The sequence below is a fragment of the Prosopis cineraria genome, unplaced genomic scaffold, assembly GCF_029017545.1.
Source record: "Prosopis cineraria cultivar Desert tree isolate PC_DT_omini unplaced genomic scaffold, ASM2901754v1 PC14, whole genome shotgun sequence".
NCBI classification, from domain to species: Eukaryota; Viridiplantae; Streptophyta; class Magnoliopsida; order Fabales; family Fabaceae; genus Prosopis; species Prosopis cineraria.
This window is the reverse complement of record NW_026555345.1, coordinates 28,441,457-28,458,806: the sequence shown is the minus strand read 5'-3', so window position 1 is coordinate 28,458,806 and position 17,350 is coordinate 28,441,457. Positions and strand designations below refer to the sequence as shown.

The 17,350-nt window shown below is 31.9% G+C and overlaps 1 protein-coding gene across 1 annotated transcript; it reads left to right on the top strand.

Annotated features, from left to right (window-relative positions):
- Positions 1-13,695: 13,695 nt before the first annotated feature.
- LOC129293616 (heavy metal-associated isoprenylated plant protein 31) lies at positions 13,696-15,908 on the top strand. The gene is made up of 3 exons (XM_054931674.1): positions 13,696-13,848; positions 14,019-14,097; positions 15,367-15,908. Exons 1-3 carry the CDS (start codon positions 13,840-13,842, stop codon positions 15,705-15,707), a joined length of 429 nt encoding a protein of 142 aa, XP_054787649.1. The 5' UTR covers positions 13,696-13,839; the 3' UTR covers positions 15,708-15,908.
- Positions 15,909-17,350: the final 1,442 nt, after the last annotated feature.

Sequence of the window (17,350 nt, the reverse complement as noted above, 5' to 3'; positions counted from 1 at the left end):
ACCCTCTTGAAATATGTTGTTTGAGCTTAAACTAAAGTTTAAAATCAATCAAATATGATAACAAAAGCATGAAAACCATAAGCATATGAAAATAAGATAATATAATATGGAATTTTCCTAGAAATTAGCCCGTCCACCACGACACAGGCCACACCTGCTGCAGCGGATGGCACAGAGAATTAGTCCCTTGGTGAGCATTTACGCCATAGCGTGCACCTACTGTCATGACAGCATTTTAAATTTCCAGAGTGAGCTGTTTCACCATCCGACATTCGATTTGAGCGGTTCAAATATCCACACGAAGCTATTTGAGCCTTCTAGTTAATGGCATTGGTCTCACACTTAAATAATCATCCCTTAAAAAGATAGACAGTTGAACTCAAAATGATTTGTTTTCACCTTAAAACACTTTTAAGGGTGTCCAAATCACAACACCAAATGCCATTAGCTCCAGAATCACTTTGACCACCTCAAATAGACCACACATAACTCACATGGCCAATCATATCACACAAATAACCAAGCATACTTAAAATGACTACCAAACTCTCAATTCATAGCAACATAAAAGGGTGGACGAAACTTAACACAAATATTATTTTAATCATTTTGACAAATAAACATTACAATTATATTACTTGTAATTGTATCTTGGCCGAACACACTCCTTTAATCATAATAGCATCAATCTTAAGCCAAGATACGCACCTATTTCACATATTCTCATACAAATGATAATATAATCATGAAATGCTCCTAAGTTGGCATAATATTATGGCATATTCATTACAAACCCAAAAAGAGGAAAGAAAAGAGTTATACAACAATGCTCTTTACTTTTCAGTTCCCCCTTCTTTCCCTTGCCTCCACTAGAGCCCTTACCTATAAAATATAACCACGAGGTGAGATAAACATTTTAATAATAAAATAATTCACTACTACTAATTAACATGCATAACCATATGGGAGTAAAGCTATAAAGTATTAAAACACACTTTTAGCATATTATAACATAACATTTTTTATAGTAAATGTATATTGTCACTTTAGCATATTCAACAAATCCTTTTCATAGACACAAGTTATTACCACTAGTATGATCATTCTACCATCTGAGCCTTCATATCACTTTGATTGAAACCATGAGTTCTTGGGCCAAGTGTACATTCACAATGACCCAAGCTCACCTTTAGTGGTTGGATCACCTAGCTAAAGGTGTCCTATCTCACTTCCGGGCTATGGTCTTCCCTTATCGCACACAAATTGGGGTATTATTACTCCAACACCACATCACTAATGCTAAGGAGTATCATTCTCTAAAGTCGTATCTTGCATGGATATTAAGAAAAAAAATCTCCAACAACGTACCTCACTAGACACTAAGGAGATACATGCCATATGAACTTCCACTACTCCTTTCTACAGGTGAACTCACACTCTCTAACATGATTATGCTCGCACTCATTGTATATAACACATATATATGTTTTAAATTCATCAACCAGTCCATATAAAATTTTCACCAATTCTCATCATTCGCAAATAGATTTACATGCACAAAATCACATTTCATAATATGCAAGATTATCAAATCTCAAGTAACAAATTAATATATCTACTCACAAACAGCTAAGCAATATAATCAAATAGTGTTAATTATTTCATTATCTCAACGCTTTGTTACAAAAAGATTAGTTAAACGTTAACTCCACACATTCTCATTCACACAATAACACACGAACAACCCTTAATCTACACAATTAAGTGATAATTGTAAATTATCACTCTGATAAACCTCAAATTCACTAAGTTTTAAGAACCCATAACACTTAAATTCCTTATCTAACAACATCAACCATCTCCAAACACTTTAAAAATTTTATTAAATATCCCAACATACCAAAATCACCATCCAATTATCCATATTGTTTAAAAATTCTTAAATTATGCCTAAGGTTCATCTAAACCTTCAATAAAATTTTAAATCACCATAAAACTCATAAACATTAGGTTAGAGGCTTGATTTAACTTCTCAAAACCTTAAATAAGTTAATGGCTTTGTCCATTACTTAACCACAATTAAAAACAAGCCCCTAAATTCCCTAAAGTCAGAATTTTTGCATTAAAAGGAAGGAGAGGGGGAAATAAAACTTACTCAATGAAGATTCAAGCTCTAAATGTGTCCAAGATGTCCCTAAGATCGTGCCCTAATTGCCCTTAGGTCTCCTCTATCTCTCTCTCAATTTCCCTTCTTTCTTCCCTATGGTTTCGGTCTGTTTTCGCAAATTGATAAATGTTGATTTTTGCACGTGCGCCCCTTATCAATTCAAACCTTTCTTTATGCCATGGCCCACTCGAACTTTGACCTACCTTTCTTCTAAGCTATCCAAAGATCTAAAAACTATATTAGTCTCTTATAAACATTATTAATCAATAATTTATTTAATTTGACCAAAATACCCTTATAAATACTGATAATTCATAACTTGAAAACTTAAGATGTTACGGGGATCCTGTAACACACCAAATTTTTTTTTAAATAATTTAACTCAACCATAGTTGGGTTACAGCCACCCAACACATTTTTACATCAATAATTTCAATATAAAATATTTTATAATTGGCTTCAACTCACACACTATAGCATTTCAGATAAATTTTTACCTCCCACATGCCATTAGGCTAAATTACATTTGTCCATCCTTATACTCCCAACAAGTAAAATAAGCAATTTAATAAATTTTCAATACAAGCCAGTTATTTGGCCTTATAATCATGCCATTTTAACCAATCCAAAGTAAACCAAATATTAAAATTATAGTCATCCAAATTGTACCAAAAATAGAAATAGTTTGAAAGGCATGATTACATTTATATATTCATATAATTGACAATAAACAAAAAGCCCTAATATTGGCAATATAACACATTATAAATCATAAATTAAATACCCAAAAGAGACAGTGGATCTATACCACTAAGCCTCTGGGACTCCTCCACGTGTCACTCGTGGCTCTTCTCCTAAAAATTATTAACCACATAATGAGACTCAAAAGTCCCAGTAACCAAAGCCAATTTATAATAGTGTATACAAACAGTTAAGTGTGTGCTTACTAAGTGAGAATTAAAAATAATATAATTCCAACAAATATAAGAAATATTACAATAAACACAAACAACCATCCTTATATCCCTCCATTAACCTTGAGCCGTAGCCCTCACTCGGTGCTAAATTACCCGGCCAAAGGTAGATTAGCCCGAGCCCTTACAAGCCACCTATTGAGCTCCAATAGGGGCGTACCACGTGGCACATAAATACAACAATAATAGAAAGTCTCCCAACACCTCCCACAATAATTAAACAAATTCATAATAATATTGCACAATTATACAATATTACAAAATTCATAATTTTCTCAATAATCACCCAATTAACATGAAGTAACACTAATCACAAATTAAAAGCATGGTTACCTTGTGGCTTTTTCAATAAATTATTCCTTAAAATTTCTCTCTCACCACAATCTTCACCAGTAATACAATCTACAAATAACATATTATTTATAAATATTAGTTTCAATTTTTGAAACTAATAAAATAATTATAATAATAGAATTAAAAATATAATATAATTCTTAATTTCAATCTTAATACAAATCTATAGTTAATACTATTAAGTAAAATTTTTAACTCCTCTTTTAATTATCAATAAACATTAATAATCTAAAAATCAACTTCTAAACTAATTTCTATTATCAAAATTTTCTTTTTATTTCATAAATTCGTACCTAAAATACTCAAAAATTAAAAATTGAATCTCTCGCTTAGAATCATAATCCTATAACCATAATAATTCATTTCTCGTCCCAAATAATCATCTAAACTTCAATAAATCAACATATATTTTCAGATCTAGTTTAGAATTTGATCCATAAGCCACAGATTCAAAGATCATCAATAAATTTATACTCTAGAACATTTATTATACTACTGACAACCTCAAAAATCATATTTATTCAACATAAATTCATCCCTCTTCTAGATCTTAAATTTTCTACCACTACAAACTCAGAAACCAAAGAAAAAGGATGACTAAGAAAAAATTTTAGAACACTTACTTAGTCTTGAAAAGCTTAAAATCACACCCTAAATATCCTATTAAAAATTCTTACCTTAAAACCCAGCACCGGTGAACTTGGCTCACAGATGCTCTCTTTGCCTCAGCTCACGCACGAAAGAAGGAATGAAGAAATGAAAGGAAACGGGTGAGTTTTATAAAAATTCAGTGAGTCCCACACATTTTTTTTATTTACTCTTTCCTCTCTCTTCTTCTTTTTTTTTATTATTAAACATAATCATTGTCGGAGAGCACCGAAAGTTCACTCCTTCTTCCTTTTTTTTTTAATACGTTTTCCCTTTTTTTTATTATAATAATAATTTAATAATATATTTTTTTTTATTTTTTTAATTATTTTTTAATTTTTTTAGAATTATATCCTAAGTTAGATTTAATAATCATCTCTTACTAATTTTCTTACCTCTAAATATTTTTTTTATTTTTATTAACCCAAATTAACTATTAAAATTTAAATTGGAATGTTACAGATCCTAACATGAAGCATTTGAAAATAATTTATAGAGATATTTAAGTTATAAAAGCCATACACAGCAAAAGCACTCAAGGTATGTGTAAAATAGCTTTCAAAGAAATTGATGTGAAAACAAAATTCAACTAAAATGTGGGCCATACGCCATGGCTTGTGCCACATGCATTACAACATGTGACATAGAGGCACTAGCTCACGCTTTGTGCCATGTAGCTTATTAATACATGCACCATGGCATACATATTAGATTTTATTGTCAAATAGTAGTTTTTGATGTAAACTTCATATGTGCATCATTTTCACCTTTAGTGTCTAATTAGGGTGATTCAAGCGCCTAAACAAAACTTATTTTAAAATCTAACTAAGGACACTAGTTCCATTGAAATCTGATATTTCATTCAAAAGTTAGACACTCAAGTGTATTTTGATCATTTTAAGTTAAAATTCACCACTAGAGTATCACCATTTAAAATCACAAGTCATTGATCACTTCTAAGGCCTTGACCATATCTAACTGAATAAATTACACTTGATTGAATAATCATACATATAATATTACATATATGCACATATTTGGCTTGTAAACTATCCTTTTTTACACATTCTTGGGTGTAACACTACATTTCACACAATTGGCCGAACTTTTACATTTCTCACAATATACTTTTCTTCACATACACACATACTCATCCACTTGCCCATATTATCATATTTCTATCAAACACAAGTAATTACGCCCTACTAAGCTAGGATATGAAACTTAACCATACATACAAACATTCATAAAACTATATACATGTACTAATTCCTATGGCAACTTATATATACAAACATAACTTATATCTTTAAGTCATTACACCAAATTCTTACAATAGGCTTAGTCGAGAAATCTTTAATCTCGGCCTGAATCTTTCCCTTTAGCACTACTAACATCAGAACCTGGAAAAATGTTAAATAACCATGGGTAAGATCAAAATCTCAGTAACCAAAATAGCTTTTAATGTTTATTAGCACAAATAATCACATAAAAGTAAAGAAAACTAAAATAATTGTTTATATATCAATAGTAACATAGTTTTCCTTTTATGAATATTAGCACAAATAATCACATAAAAGTAAAGAAAACTAAAATAATTGTTTATATATCAATAGTAACATAGTTTTCCTTTTATGAACATTTTCACACAATCATATTTACTAGCATGATCATCTATCCACCAATCATCTAAGGCTCCCCAATGTTAAACTATAGGCTTTAATAGATCAATTACATATTAATTCGAGCACACTTTCAGTAGTAAAAACACCCAGCTAAATGTATTCTATCCCACCTCCAAACTATAGTTTTCCTCATCTCACATACTTGTGATAGAGGTGTCATTAACTCCTAACCGTACCTTAACGGGTATTAGAGAGTTATCAAACTGCTGGGATGTCTAAAGTAACAATGCCAGTATATCGCTGCACCGATTGTCCCATCATGCTAACCCAACCATGTAGATTTATTCACCTACATAATGTTCACACATCTACACATACCATAAGTAAACTCTCATCCCCTATGATCATGCTTTAACACGTATTAATCACAACTTCCACATTCTCCACTATATATGTATATGCTTAATACAAATAAAAATCTAACAATAGTTCAATAAACATTTCAAAATCATATTACATGCCCAAACTGTTTGTATTAAAAACCATGCACAGAACTCATAAACATTAAAATTATAATTTACACATTTACTTATACATAGTTATAATAGTTAAATAAGTATAACAAAATTATAGTTACCTCAACCCTTTTGTTCGCAATAAAGGGTTACTCGTATTATACTCCCTTACTTAAGTCTCTTTAGCTACTCGACACATCACACATGAAGATCTACACGAAAACTAGCAACCAGAGTCAATTATTTTAATGCCTAAAAGTGCCAATTATAGCAATCAAGCACTTAAATGCTATCATTTCTCTTATTTAATTATATTCCTACTTACAACAGTCACTTACATCTTATTTCAAGCATTATTATGCTTATTCTCAAATTTCCTCTTTCTAAATCAACCAATTTGAACGAACAGCTTTAAAGCTTTATCGATTAGACTCAAACTAATCACAAAGTCCTAATTTCCTCTAAAAAAATCTATCTATTACTATAGGATAAGAAATTAACTTCTTAAAACCTCTAGATTCAATTTCTCAATAGTTTAAACTAAGAATAAATATGGTAGAATTGAAGGTTAAGGCAGCACAAGACTTACTTGATAAGTAACAGGTCAAAAACATTATCTTTGCTCTTGAGATTGGATGCCCTAGCAGAGGTTCTTCTCCCTCTCCCTCTCTTGTGCGTTTTTCTCATTTTTTCCTTTGCCTTCATAAGCTAATACATGTCTTTATCTATCAAAATTATGTACCATGTGCCGCAGTGCATCCAATACTAGCGTGGTGTATGACACAGTAAGGAAACTCCTCACCACACTCACATACTCTACTTCGCAATGTCATTCTTTCACTCCAATGTATCCATATAACATCCCAAAGAGTCAAAATAACATTCCATTATCCCAAAACCCTAATCTCACATTAAATTACTAATTCATCCCTTAACTAGCATTAATGCAAGAATCATGAATTCAGGATGTTACAGAAAAAGGGCGAGGGTTGTGGTTAATTGGTTGTGGGTGTCAAGTCACAACAAGGAGAAGATGAGAAGGAGTTAGAGAGTGAAAGAGAGAGTAGAAATAAAGAGAGACTGAGCAGAGAGAAGATGGGTTTTAGTGAAGATCTGCAATGGCTTATGTGTTATGGGTAACTCAATTCTTGGTTTCGTATTATTCGTATCATGATAACTAAACACTAATGTAATTTGATTCAAGTCCATGCCTCTCATTTCTTAAGTTGACACTAGACCTTTTGGTATTTGCTATCCAAAACTTGAAGCATCGCTCTTAAAGTGTTATTCTCATGTCTCATGTCTTTCAACTTTTATTGCAGTGTTTCTTCTTGAACAAAGAAATATATATATATATATATATATATCCCTATGAATTCCTCAGTTTCTTAGGGATGTTGCAATGTCAATTCAGTTTTTAGGAATAATTGTGAGTGAATTAATATTAGTTTCTAATTGTGCTCATGGAACCATCATGGATTTTTTGTTTCTCAATGTAAACTATGAATATATTATTTTGCGGAACTAATGATTAGCCAAGGGAGAGGAAGGATTAGCAATAAACTTGCTTAGTCAAGAGCGAGGGAGGGAGAGCTATTGTCAATAGTCAAGAGAGAGAATAAGAGAAGAATGAGGAAAGGCCTTTAGGTTGGAGAAAATGATGCAATATAACCATGTCAGACTTCACATTAGCAAAATAATTCAACTGTTCGCTTACACATTTATTTTCACAACCAAGTTGAGTTCTACAAATGGTTTTGGAATAGTTGCACCTATTAAATAAATGTTAGAGGTATTTTTGTAATCTCATCTACTTAATGATGTTAGATGATCTGAGAAAAAAACTTCATAGTAAATTTTTCTTTTAACCCTAAATTTTATATTTTATGCTAACATGTTACTATCAATAAGAACAAGGCAAGTTTTTTTTTTTTTATCTCATGAAATTAGAAACCCGCTTTTAAGGATTGACATTGTGAGTAAAGTTAGGAAAACAGGCAGGCTCGACCCTTATGGGCCCGGCACATAAAGGAATAAGCTCTTAAGCTCGATTTTTCATTTTTCATCCCTTTTTAAGGCTCGACCCTTATTTGAAGGGTTTAGGGCTGGGCCCATAAGCCCTATCCTGAAAAAATTAAAATAAAATTAAGCACTATAAATTAATTAAAATATTTTAAAATTTTTTGAAAAAATCTCATTATCTTTTAGAAATTGAACAACATACATTTAAAAATTTAGTAAAAAAATTTAAATCTTGGTAAAAAAAGTTCATTTTTTTATAAATACACAAACAAAATAATTATAAAAAATAAAAAATATTAGAAATTTTATACTATAGGCTGATATTTATTAAATTATATTAAATCAATTTTAGAATAAATTAAAATTAATAATAATATAATGCATGTAGGATCAGTACTTCAGGTGAGCAGGTCCTTTTTGGTTTCAAACACGTGTTTTATTAAAAAAAAAAAATAATAATAATATAATAAGGTTTGAAGGGCTACTCGGGTTCAAATCTTTTTTTACAGGATTTATCAGGGCCAAGCCCTCAAATTCAATTACTTTAAAAAATTTTAATTTCTAAAATCAAAACATTTATTTAAACAAAATTTTTAAACTCAATTCTTATTTTCAACTTTAATTGTGAGAGTAGAAGATTGCTGAATGAAATATTTGAAAAAGGAAAACATCGTAAAAGCAGAGCAACCAATTTGATCTAAACATGTGAAAACCGATGGAGAAAGGAAACCTCCAAAAATGAGTTAGAGCCAAGTGGGACTTGAAAATTTCCAGAACTCGAAAAAATCTAGACTGAGAATAAAGCGGAAACAACACATTTCGGGTAGGGTGTGCGCGACTCACTCCCTCCACCGTTTTGACTAGAAAATGACACCCTTTAATGCTTCCAGCGTCCATTAGTGCAACACGTTTGAGTCTTTGACAAGGAATTTGCAAAACTCGCTCGACCCAGCCTTGTCATATTGGGCTAAAATTTGGGCCGAGTGAAAACATTCGGAACAGTATATTTTGGCCCAACGCTAGTCAAATCATGGTGGTCCTATCATGTATGTTATCATTCTTGTTCGATAGTAGCTCTGCCATAAAAAGATAGCATGTGGTCCGCACAACACAAGGAGGTGGGAAATAAGGTTATGCAGATTGAAATGCTCTAATCACGTATAATTTTTTCAACAGGACCCTTGTTTCCATGCGCAACATGATATGTAATCACTTTTATGTATATTAAAAAAAAGTTAATTTTTTTGTATTATAAAAAAATAAAATATATTTTTATTTTTACCTTTGATTTTAAATGAGGATACAATTATATTAAATATTTTTACGTTAATTAAAAAACATAAAATTAAAAAAAGTGCTTTAATCATTACAAAATATTTTATATTTTAAATTAAAAATTACTTTTAAAAGATGTGATATAAATAAATCATGAGGGAGTGTGTTGAGTTTATCCAGTGTAATTTGTAAAAATGACATGGTTGGTCCAAGTTGACCCCATCAGCAACAAGTTGCCAAGCAAAATAAAGGTCAGCATCAGGGTAATTTGGTGGGAAATATTAGAAGCAAGGATTGTTCGGTTGCTCAAGTTTAAGTGAACTTAAACAAATATAAAAAGTCTTACATTAAATAAAATTAAATTTAATAACTAATATAAAATAAGAAGTATCGCTTATTAAGAATAGAAAGTGACCGTCCAAAAACAAACAAATGAATGAAAGTGATGGAATAACACCTCTATTAATGACATCCTAACCACCAATTCTAATAGCGATTGCCCAAAAATAGGAGTTGGGCAAGAGTGATAAAATAAAATCACATCTTAATTTAAAATTGTAAGGCTTAAATTTATAATTTTTTTTATTTATTTTATACTATTAGTTACTAAATCCATTTCTTTATGTGAGACTTTGCGCATAAGTTTGAATCGACTTATGTTTGGTCAATTTGGTAAGGATAAAGATAGAATGGAAGAAGTATATATGAATGAAAAAGTGATGGGATGTTAGAAAGTAGACAAAAGAAACGCAATCCGATGAGATTGAAGCAGGAATAATTGAGAGAAGGAGGAGGTTGAAGAGGAATTAATAAGGACGTGACACACAGCTGTTGATTTGGATAGATTAATGCAAGAAAAGGGACGTAACCTGACTTGCTTGTGACTCCTATTTAGCCTTCGGCAGCTTCGGATACGTGAAAGCCTTCTCCTCAAAATCTCCGTCCCCATCATCACAATTCCCTTTTCCCTTTCTACATCTATCTATCTATATTCTTCCCCTTTTCCTCATCCCTTCATCTATCCACGCCCCAAAAATGCAAACAAAAAACATCTATTTCAATTATATTCATGACCCTGAAACTACTGTCATTTTCAATGATTGATTTGTAATTATTTCTGAAAACATGCTAATAAACCGTATTCTTAAAATACTTGAAATCCTGAATCATGCTTTCATTCAAGATATAAATACATAATATCATTAAAATAGTAATGATAAGTGTGAAATTTGTCCTCTCAATATCAGTTTGTAGAAATTTAGATACAATCATGTAACATTGGATAAATTTCTTGTTTACCTGTTTATTAAACTCCCCATCACATCACTAAAGGGGCGAAAAAAGGCTTCCCTCTTTTCATTTTTAGTCAAGGCTACTGCTGGCGGCCCTTGTGGCCTAGTGACATCAACACTCTTCTCTTGTAATAAGGAGGATGTGTGTTCAATTCCCAGAGTGGAGAAAATTTTGGTGTGTGTATGTTTCTTTCCTATGAAGAATGAGTGTAAATATGGGTGGGTGGGCATTATGGGTAATGAAGCCCTAAAAAAAAAAAAAAGCTTCTCTCAGGGTACATGTTTCTTTCCAATTTTGATTAGTGCTGTGTTTTGGAAGTAACTTAAGATAAAAGCATTCTTAGTCCAACATGTCTAATTAATTAATTAATTTTCAATGACGACGTACTCTATCCAAAGTTCCAAACAGTTCCTAGTATTTTTCCCCCATAAAACAAGTTAACCAGCATTTCATTATCAATATATAATAAAAAAATTGAAGAGAAAAATGTATCTTTTTTTGCAAGGTAAGTTGAATAAAATTTAGTACGTAGTGAAAACAATTTGTTGACCATAATTTTTGTTTGGGGGGGGGGGAGATGAAGTAAAATGATGTGGTGGTGAGGGAAATTGCTTGTGAGAGTGCAAATGATGGCCCCGTAAAGGTTTGACCGAAAATCAATGGGGACAGATTTTTGTAGCATAAAAGAGCTACATCCTCTCCCTTTTCCTTTTTAGCTTTTGCATCCCACCTTTTTTCATCTCAACCAAAGAATGTTTTGTAACCCCCTCAAAAACATAACTTTATATATATATATCCATATTTATTTTATAATTAATAACTCTCACGGTACCGCATTCAAGAGTTATTATATATATGAATACTGCAACTCATGTCTAATTCGATTCCGTAGATCTGAATATTGATAAATAATTGCATGGCGAGCTCATAAAAATTATCTAAGTGATTTGTAGAACTGTTAATTAATTAACTATATGTAAATAGTTCATAACTAAAAAGAATTGGAATTTCCTTAATTAAGTGTCATTTTCTTTAGTAGCTTTAGTTTTAGGGTTAATATGTAATTTAAACTCTAAACTATAGGTACAGCAGTGATTTAAACCATAAATTTTAAAAAAGTACATTATGAACCCTAAACAATTAAAATTGGAGCAATTTCACTACTACCGTTAACTTTCAACAAACGTCTGTCAAATCTATTTGAAAAAAAATTGTATTTTAGGTCTCAATTTGACAGACATTTGTTGAAAGTTAATAATAGAGACAAAATTATCCCAACTTTAACTGTTTATAGTTTAAAATGCACCTTTTTAAAAGTTTAGGATTCAAAGCGTCTCTAAACCTATAGTTTAGGGTTCAAATTGCATATTAACATGTAATAATATTACAAATTTTTTCATGAGAAGAAACAATAAAAGAAAGTAAATAATAATGATGATGAGGATAATAACACTATAAAGAAAGAAAGCTGTAAATTGTAATAATGAGTAAAATAATTTTTGGTGGAGATTATAGTGGGTATAAGTGAAACGATGTCGAGTTAATTATTTTTGTTCTTACTGAGTGGGGTTTTGAAAGGCTATCAATGGCAATAATAGAAGTGTAACATAATCTTTCACTATAAGTGTACGTTTTATATTTTTTTCCTATTTATTCTTTGATATAATGGAATTTCATAATAATATCAGTAAAAAAAAACATTATCATTCTTTGTTAAGAAAAAATCTTGAATAGGTTTCTCTTCATACATTTTTTTTCTTTGTCACTTTATTTATTATAAAAGTATTTGGTTCTATTTTATAAATTTTCACCTTCATCAATCAATTCAAACCAAAAAACTTACATACTCTTTTAAAATCTTTTTAAAAATTAATATAATATGAAAAATACACTTTTTTGTTACTATTAAATTATTATTGATTAGAGTGCATTTTTTAAAATATAAAAGGGTTAATATGTAATTTGGACCATAAACTTTAGGTATATGGGCGCTTTGAACCCTAAACCTTTAAAAATATGCATTTTAAACCCTGAATAATTAAAGTTAAAATAATTTCACCCTTATTTTTAACTTTCAATAAACTTTTGTTAAATTAGAGCCTAAAATGTAATTTTTCTTAAATGAATTTGATGGACATTTGTTGAAAGTTAATGATAGGAGCAAAATTGTCCTAACTTTAATTATTTAAAATTTAAAATGCATTTTTTTAAAGATTTAGGATTCAAATTACTCCAATACCTATAATTTATTTAGAATTCAAATTATATATTAACTCTTAATTTTATTCCATCACATTGTGTGGCTCCAATTGACTTCCACTTGAGAGCCAAGACATGTTCATAACAGCTCGTTTTCTAAATCGAAAAGTTAACAACACACTCTAATCATTATTAAACTGCAAAAGTGTGGGGGAAATTAAGTACATGATCAGTAATTTCAAATCTCCACTTAATTAGTTACCTAATGACGACCGACCTGCGCCCGCATAGAGCGTGCAAGAAAGGTCCTACACAGCACATCGACTACATTTACAGCCACAACCCTTCAAGACATGCTTCTTGCTTTCAATTCCTGTCCAACAACACAACAAAAGAGAGGGAAAGTGACCCAATTGCTGACATTTAATTAAGCATTTCATCATTCCACATTTACACACCCCTTCAATATTTGAATCGGCTATCATTCACACGCATTCACTTGTATATAATTAATTGAGATAGAGCTAGCGCCAAAAAGGAAGTGACAGTTTTGCCCTCCCACGCGTGAATAGACAGTCCTGTACATGCGCTTTGGGAGTTCAAAACCCAAGGCTTTATAAAGGGACGCCTGAGGGTGTTTTGTTTAAGCACATATATCACTTTGATCGAAGCCAAAGGCTGACCACTGTTTCCACCGTCAACTTCTTCCTCTCACGCTCTTCTCAAACATTTTGTGTTCTTCCTTCTCTCTCTCAGCTAATCCCACCATGTCCACGGTGAGTTCTTCATTCCTCAGTACTCTCTCTCTCTCTCTCTCTTTTTCTGTGTTTCCATGTACACTACAACGTATAACAAAATGGTGGTCTGATCTGGCATGGTAGAACATGACCATTCCTCAAAACATGACTGAGATATTGTGTTGTGTTGTTGGATCTGATTAATGCAGATGATAGAGATCAGAGTTCCGAATCTGGACTGTGAGGGATGTGCTTCCAAGTTGAAGAAAGCTCTCATCAAGCTTAAAGGTACTTTGCATCAAATCAGCTTTTTTTGCTTTTTCTCTGGGCAGTGATGAATGCTGTGGGACTTCGTTATGCAAAAATGAACGCACACGCGGCGAGAGCGTACAAGAAAAAAGAATACCCCTTTCGAATATTGTCATCATCAATCACCAGTCTTGTCCATGAACATGATGAGACTGATCACTTTGTTTCTCAAACAAATTCTACATATCGTTTTTTAATGTGACTTTGGTCAAATTTCGTCTCATTTGAGAGGTCAGACCTCGGAGCATCAGAAACAGAAAATAGAGAAAAAGCCCATACTAGAATTAGTGAGGCTAGAAGAAGAAGCTAACGGATATATATAACCTGTTTTTTGTACTTGGAGAATAACGTGTGCAAGCCATCCATCTCTTGACAAATTAGTCACTATCCAAGGCAAACTGCTGAGGCTGATAAAGTAATATTTCAATAATAATAAATTAATATAATACACAACATGAATTATATCGAAAGTAATACTATTTATAGCTTGCTTCTATGAGCTCCATGTTTTTGCATGAAACTTGAGATTTAGTTCTTATTTGATCTTATTTTATTTAAAAAAGCCAGAGTTAGATAATATTATAGGCTCATCTTCACTAGCACTATCAACAATGCCAGCCCATGAGGCGGAAAAAGAAAAGGCCCAGTTTGGAAGTGAAATCCATGGATGACCCAAATAAAACTTGGACCAAGTTAGAAACTGATGATCTAGCATGAAAGGATGGAGAAATTTTTTAGTACTGTCTATCATTTCAAGTCTCGGCGAGATATTTTTTTATAGATTATTATATTTTTATTGTATAAGCATAGAATGATATTACCAGACCTATCTATCACATAAATTTAGATAGATTGTATTTTGTTTCACCTAAATTTTTTTTTTAAAAAAAGATGATTGGATAAATAGTGGACACCTGAGAAAATAAGAATAATTAATTATCAAGGGGGAACAATTGTGAAGGTGAAGCGGATGCGAAAAGGAGTCGATAAAGTGTTGTCCCTGTCCAGCTTTTACGATGCCTGGCTGCCTCACTGTCTGCTATATTATTATGTTTGCTCAAGTGCTGGGTGTATTCTGCCAAGATTGTTGCCAACTTTTCTTAACCATAACCAAGTACAATTTGCCCTTCAAATCAAAGGACTAATTGTATATAGTGTTGAAATTTAAGGGAACTTGATTGATAAATTAAAGATTAAACTTCATGAACCAAAATGATAAATTGATCGATCGAGTGGTGGGTGGTGCAGGAGTGGATGAAGTGGAGGTGGAGATAGAAGAACAGAAGGTGAGAGTGAGAGGGTACGGAGTGGAACTGGAGAAGAAGGTGCTGAAGGCGATCAGGAGAGCGGGCAAGACGGCGGAGCCGTGGCCTTACTCTGGAACGCAGTCTCAGCTGACGACGTCGTTGCACAAGTACCCCACCTACATCGTCAACCATTACTACAACGAATCCTCCAGATCCGAAGCCTCCAGCGGCGTCCACGCCTTCTTCCACACTCCTTCTCTCTACTCCGTCGCTGCCTCTTCCGACGAGCCCTTCGCTTCCCTCTTCAGCGACGAGAACCCTCACGCCTGCTCCCTCATGTAGCCATGTTCATGCCTTTATCTATCATATCATCTATATATTCTATATCTCTAATTAATTTTCCCCTGCATATGTTTGTATCAGTATGACACACTATATTTCCTGCAGTAGGCTTGTTTGAATCGTGTTACATTACGACTACGGTTTGTTGTAAATTACTAATGTCGAATCCAATGAGGACTGGGCCATGCATTGAATATTGAATTTGAATGAGGTTCATTAGCGAGGGGAGCGGGTGGGGTCTGGAAACCCAGCCGTTCTGTAACTTTATCATCGGCTCATGGATCTGATTTTTCTCCGGCTGGATTAATTAGAGGGGGCATGTTCAAAATCATTCATCCTCTTCAGTGATTCCTTTCACATCTCTCTCTGTTTTTTATTTTCAGAACCTGACATGTAAAAATATGTTAGTTTATCTACATACGAGTGAATTTAAGTTGATTTAAAAAATCCCACTTAAGATAAAATTAGTCTTAATAATTAACATCTAATAAAGTGAAATAATTTTTAAATTTAAATATTGAGAATATTTTGATTTAAAATGTAATTGTCTTTTTATTATTTTTGTCTATTTATTTTCTCTCTGGTCGCTTCCTGTTCTTACCGTCTAAATTTTTTGAGGGAAGAGTAGCAAGTTCATAAAATGATCTTGAATTCAGATTAAGTTAATAACCTCACGAGCCTTCTAAGTGTGCATCCGATTTATTGCTTATTTTTAAGTTTTTTTTTATTATTTTTGACATTTCCAAGACGGATTTGAATACACTCGACTTTTCTTTTAAAATGAGTTTACCGAGATTAAAAATTAGTGAATGAGTAGGTAAACAACCCGTGCTAGAAAGGATATTGGAATCTTTTATATATTTAGTGCAGTCACATGTGAATTATCAGCTAATTGATTGTTATTAATTAATTATGCAATAATCCAACATAGTTACTGTGAGGTGGTCAAAGTGATGTGCTCTCGTGACATCACTTTTATCTTTGGATACTCTTGAAAGTTGACTCTCCTCATGAAAAGTTCTCACCAACACAGAAACACTTTACCAGATAAAGTCATTAATTTCCGACTCGCTAAATATATAATGATACAGAATCCCCATTTAAAATAAAAATTTAACCCTTGAGGTCAGTAAGTATGAAGTAAATATGAAATTTCTTGCAATACTGAATTCTCGCTATACTTTTAGTGGAGATTAACCTACTTAATGGAATTTTTTGCCGACACTTATTTTATGGATTATGCTTTAGAAGAGTCTAGCCAATCTTCTTTCACTCATGCAATAAAATGAGACTAATAAAATGATGATATTGATTATATGATATATAAATATAAGTTTATATATTGATATCTGAATTTTTTATGAAATTTTTTGTCAATGATGTTATTGGAGCATATGGTTATAGTCTGTTGGGCTTTTTGTTATCTGTTCAAGTTACTATTAGTTTGTTACTCAAGTCCGTTAACATGGTACAGGCTCAGTTCTCTTGTTTACACTTTCATAAAAGCCCATCATTTTATTTCAAATATTTTCAATTCAGAAATATTAAATAACACATTTTATCATTATTTGTTTCTCTCCTTTTAATATAGTATCAGAGTATCTCTATCCATCTTCTTAATTTTCTTTTCAAATTCAACAATG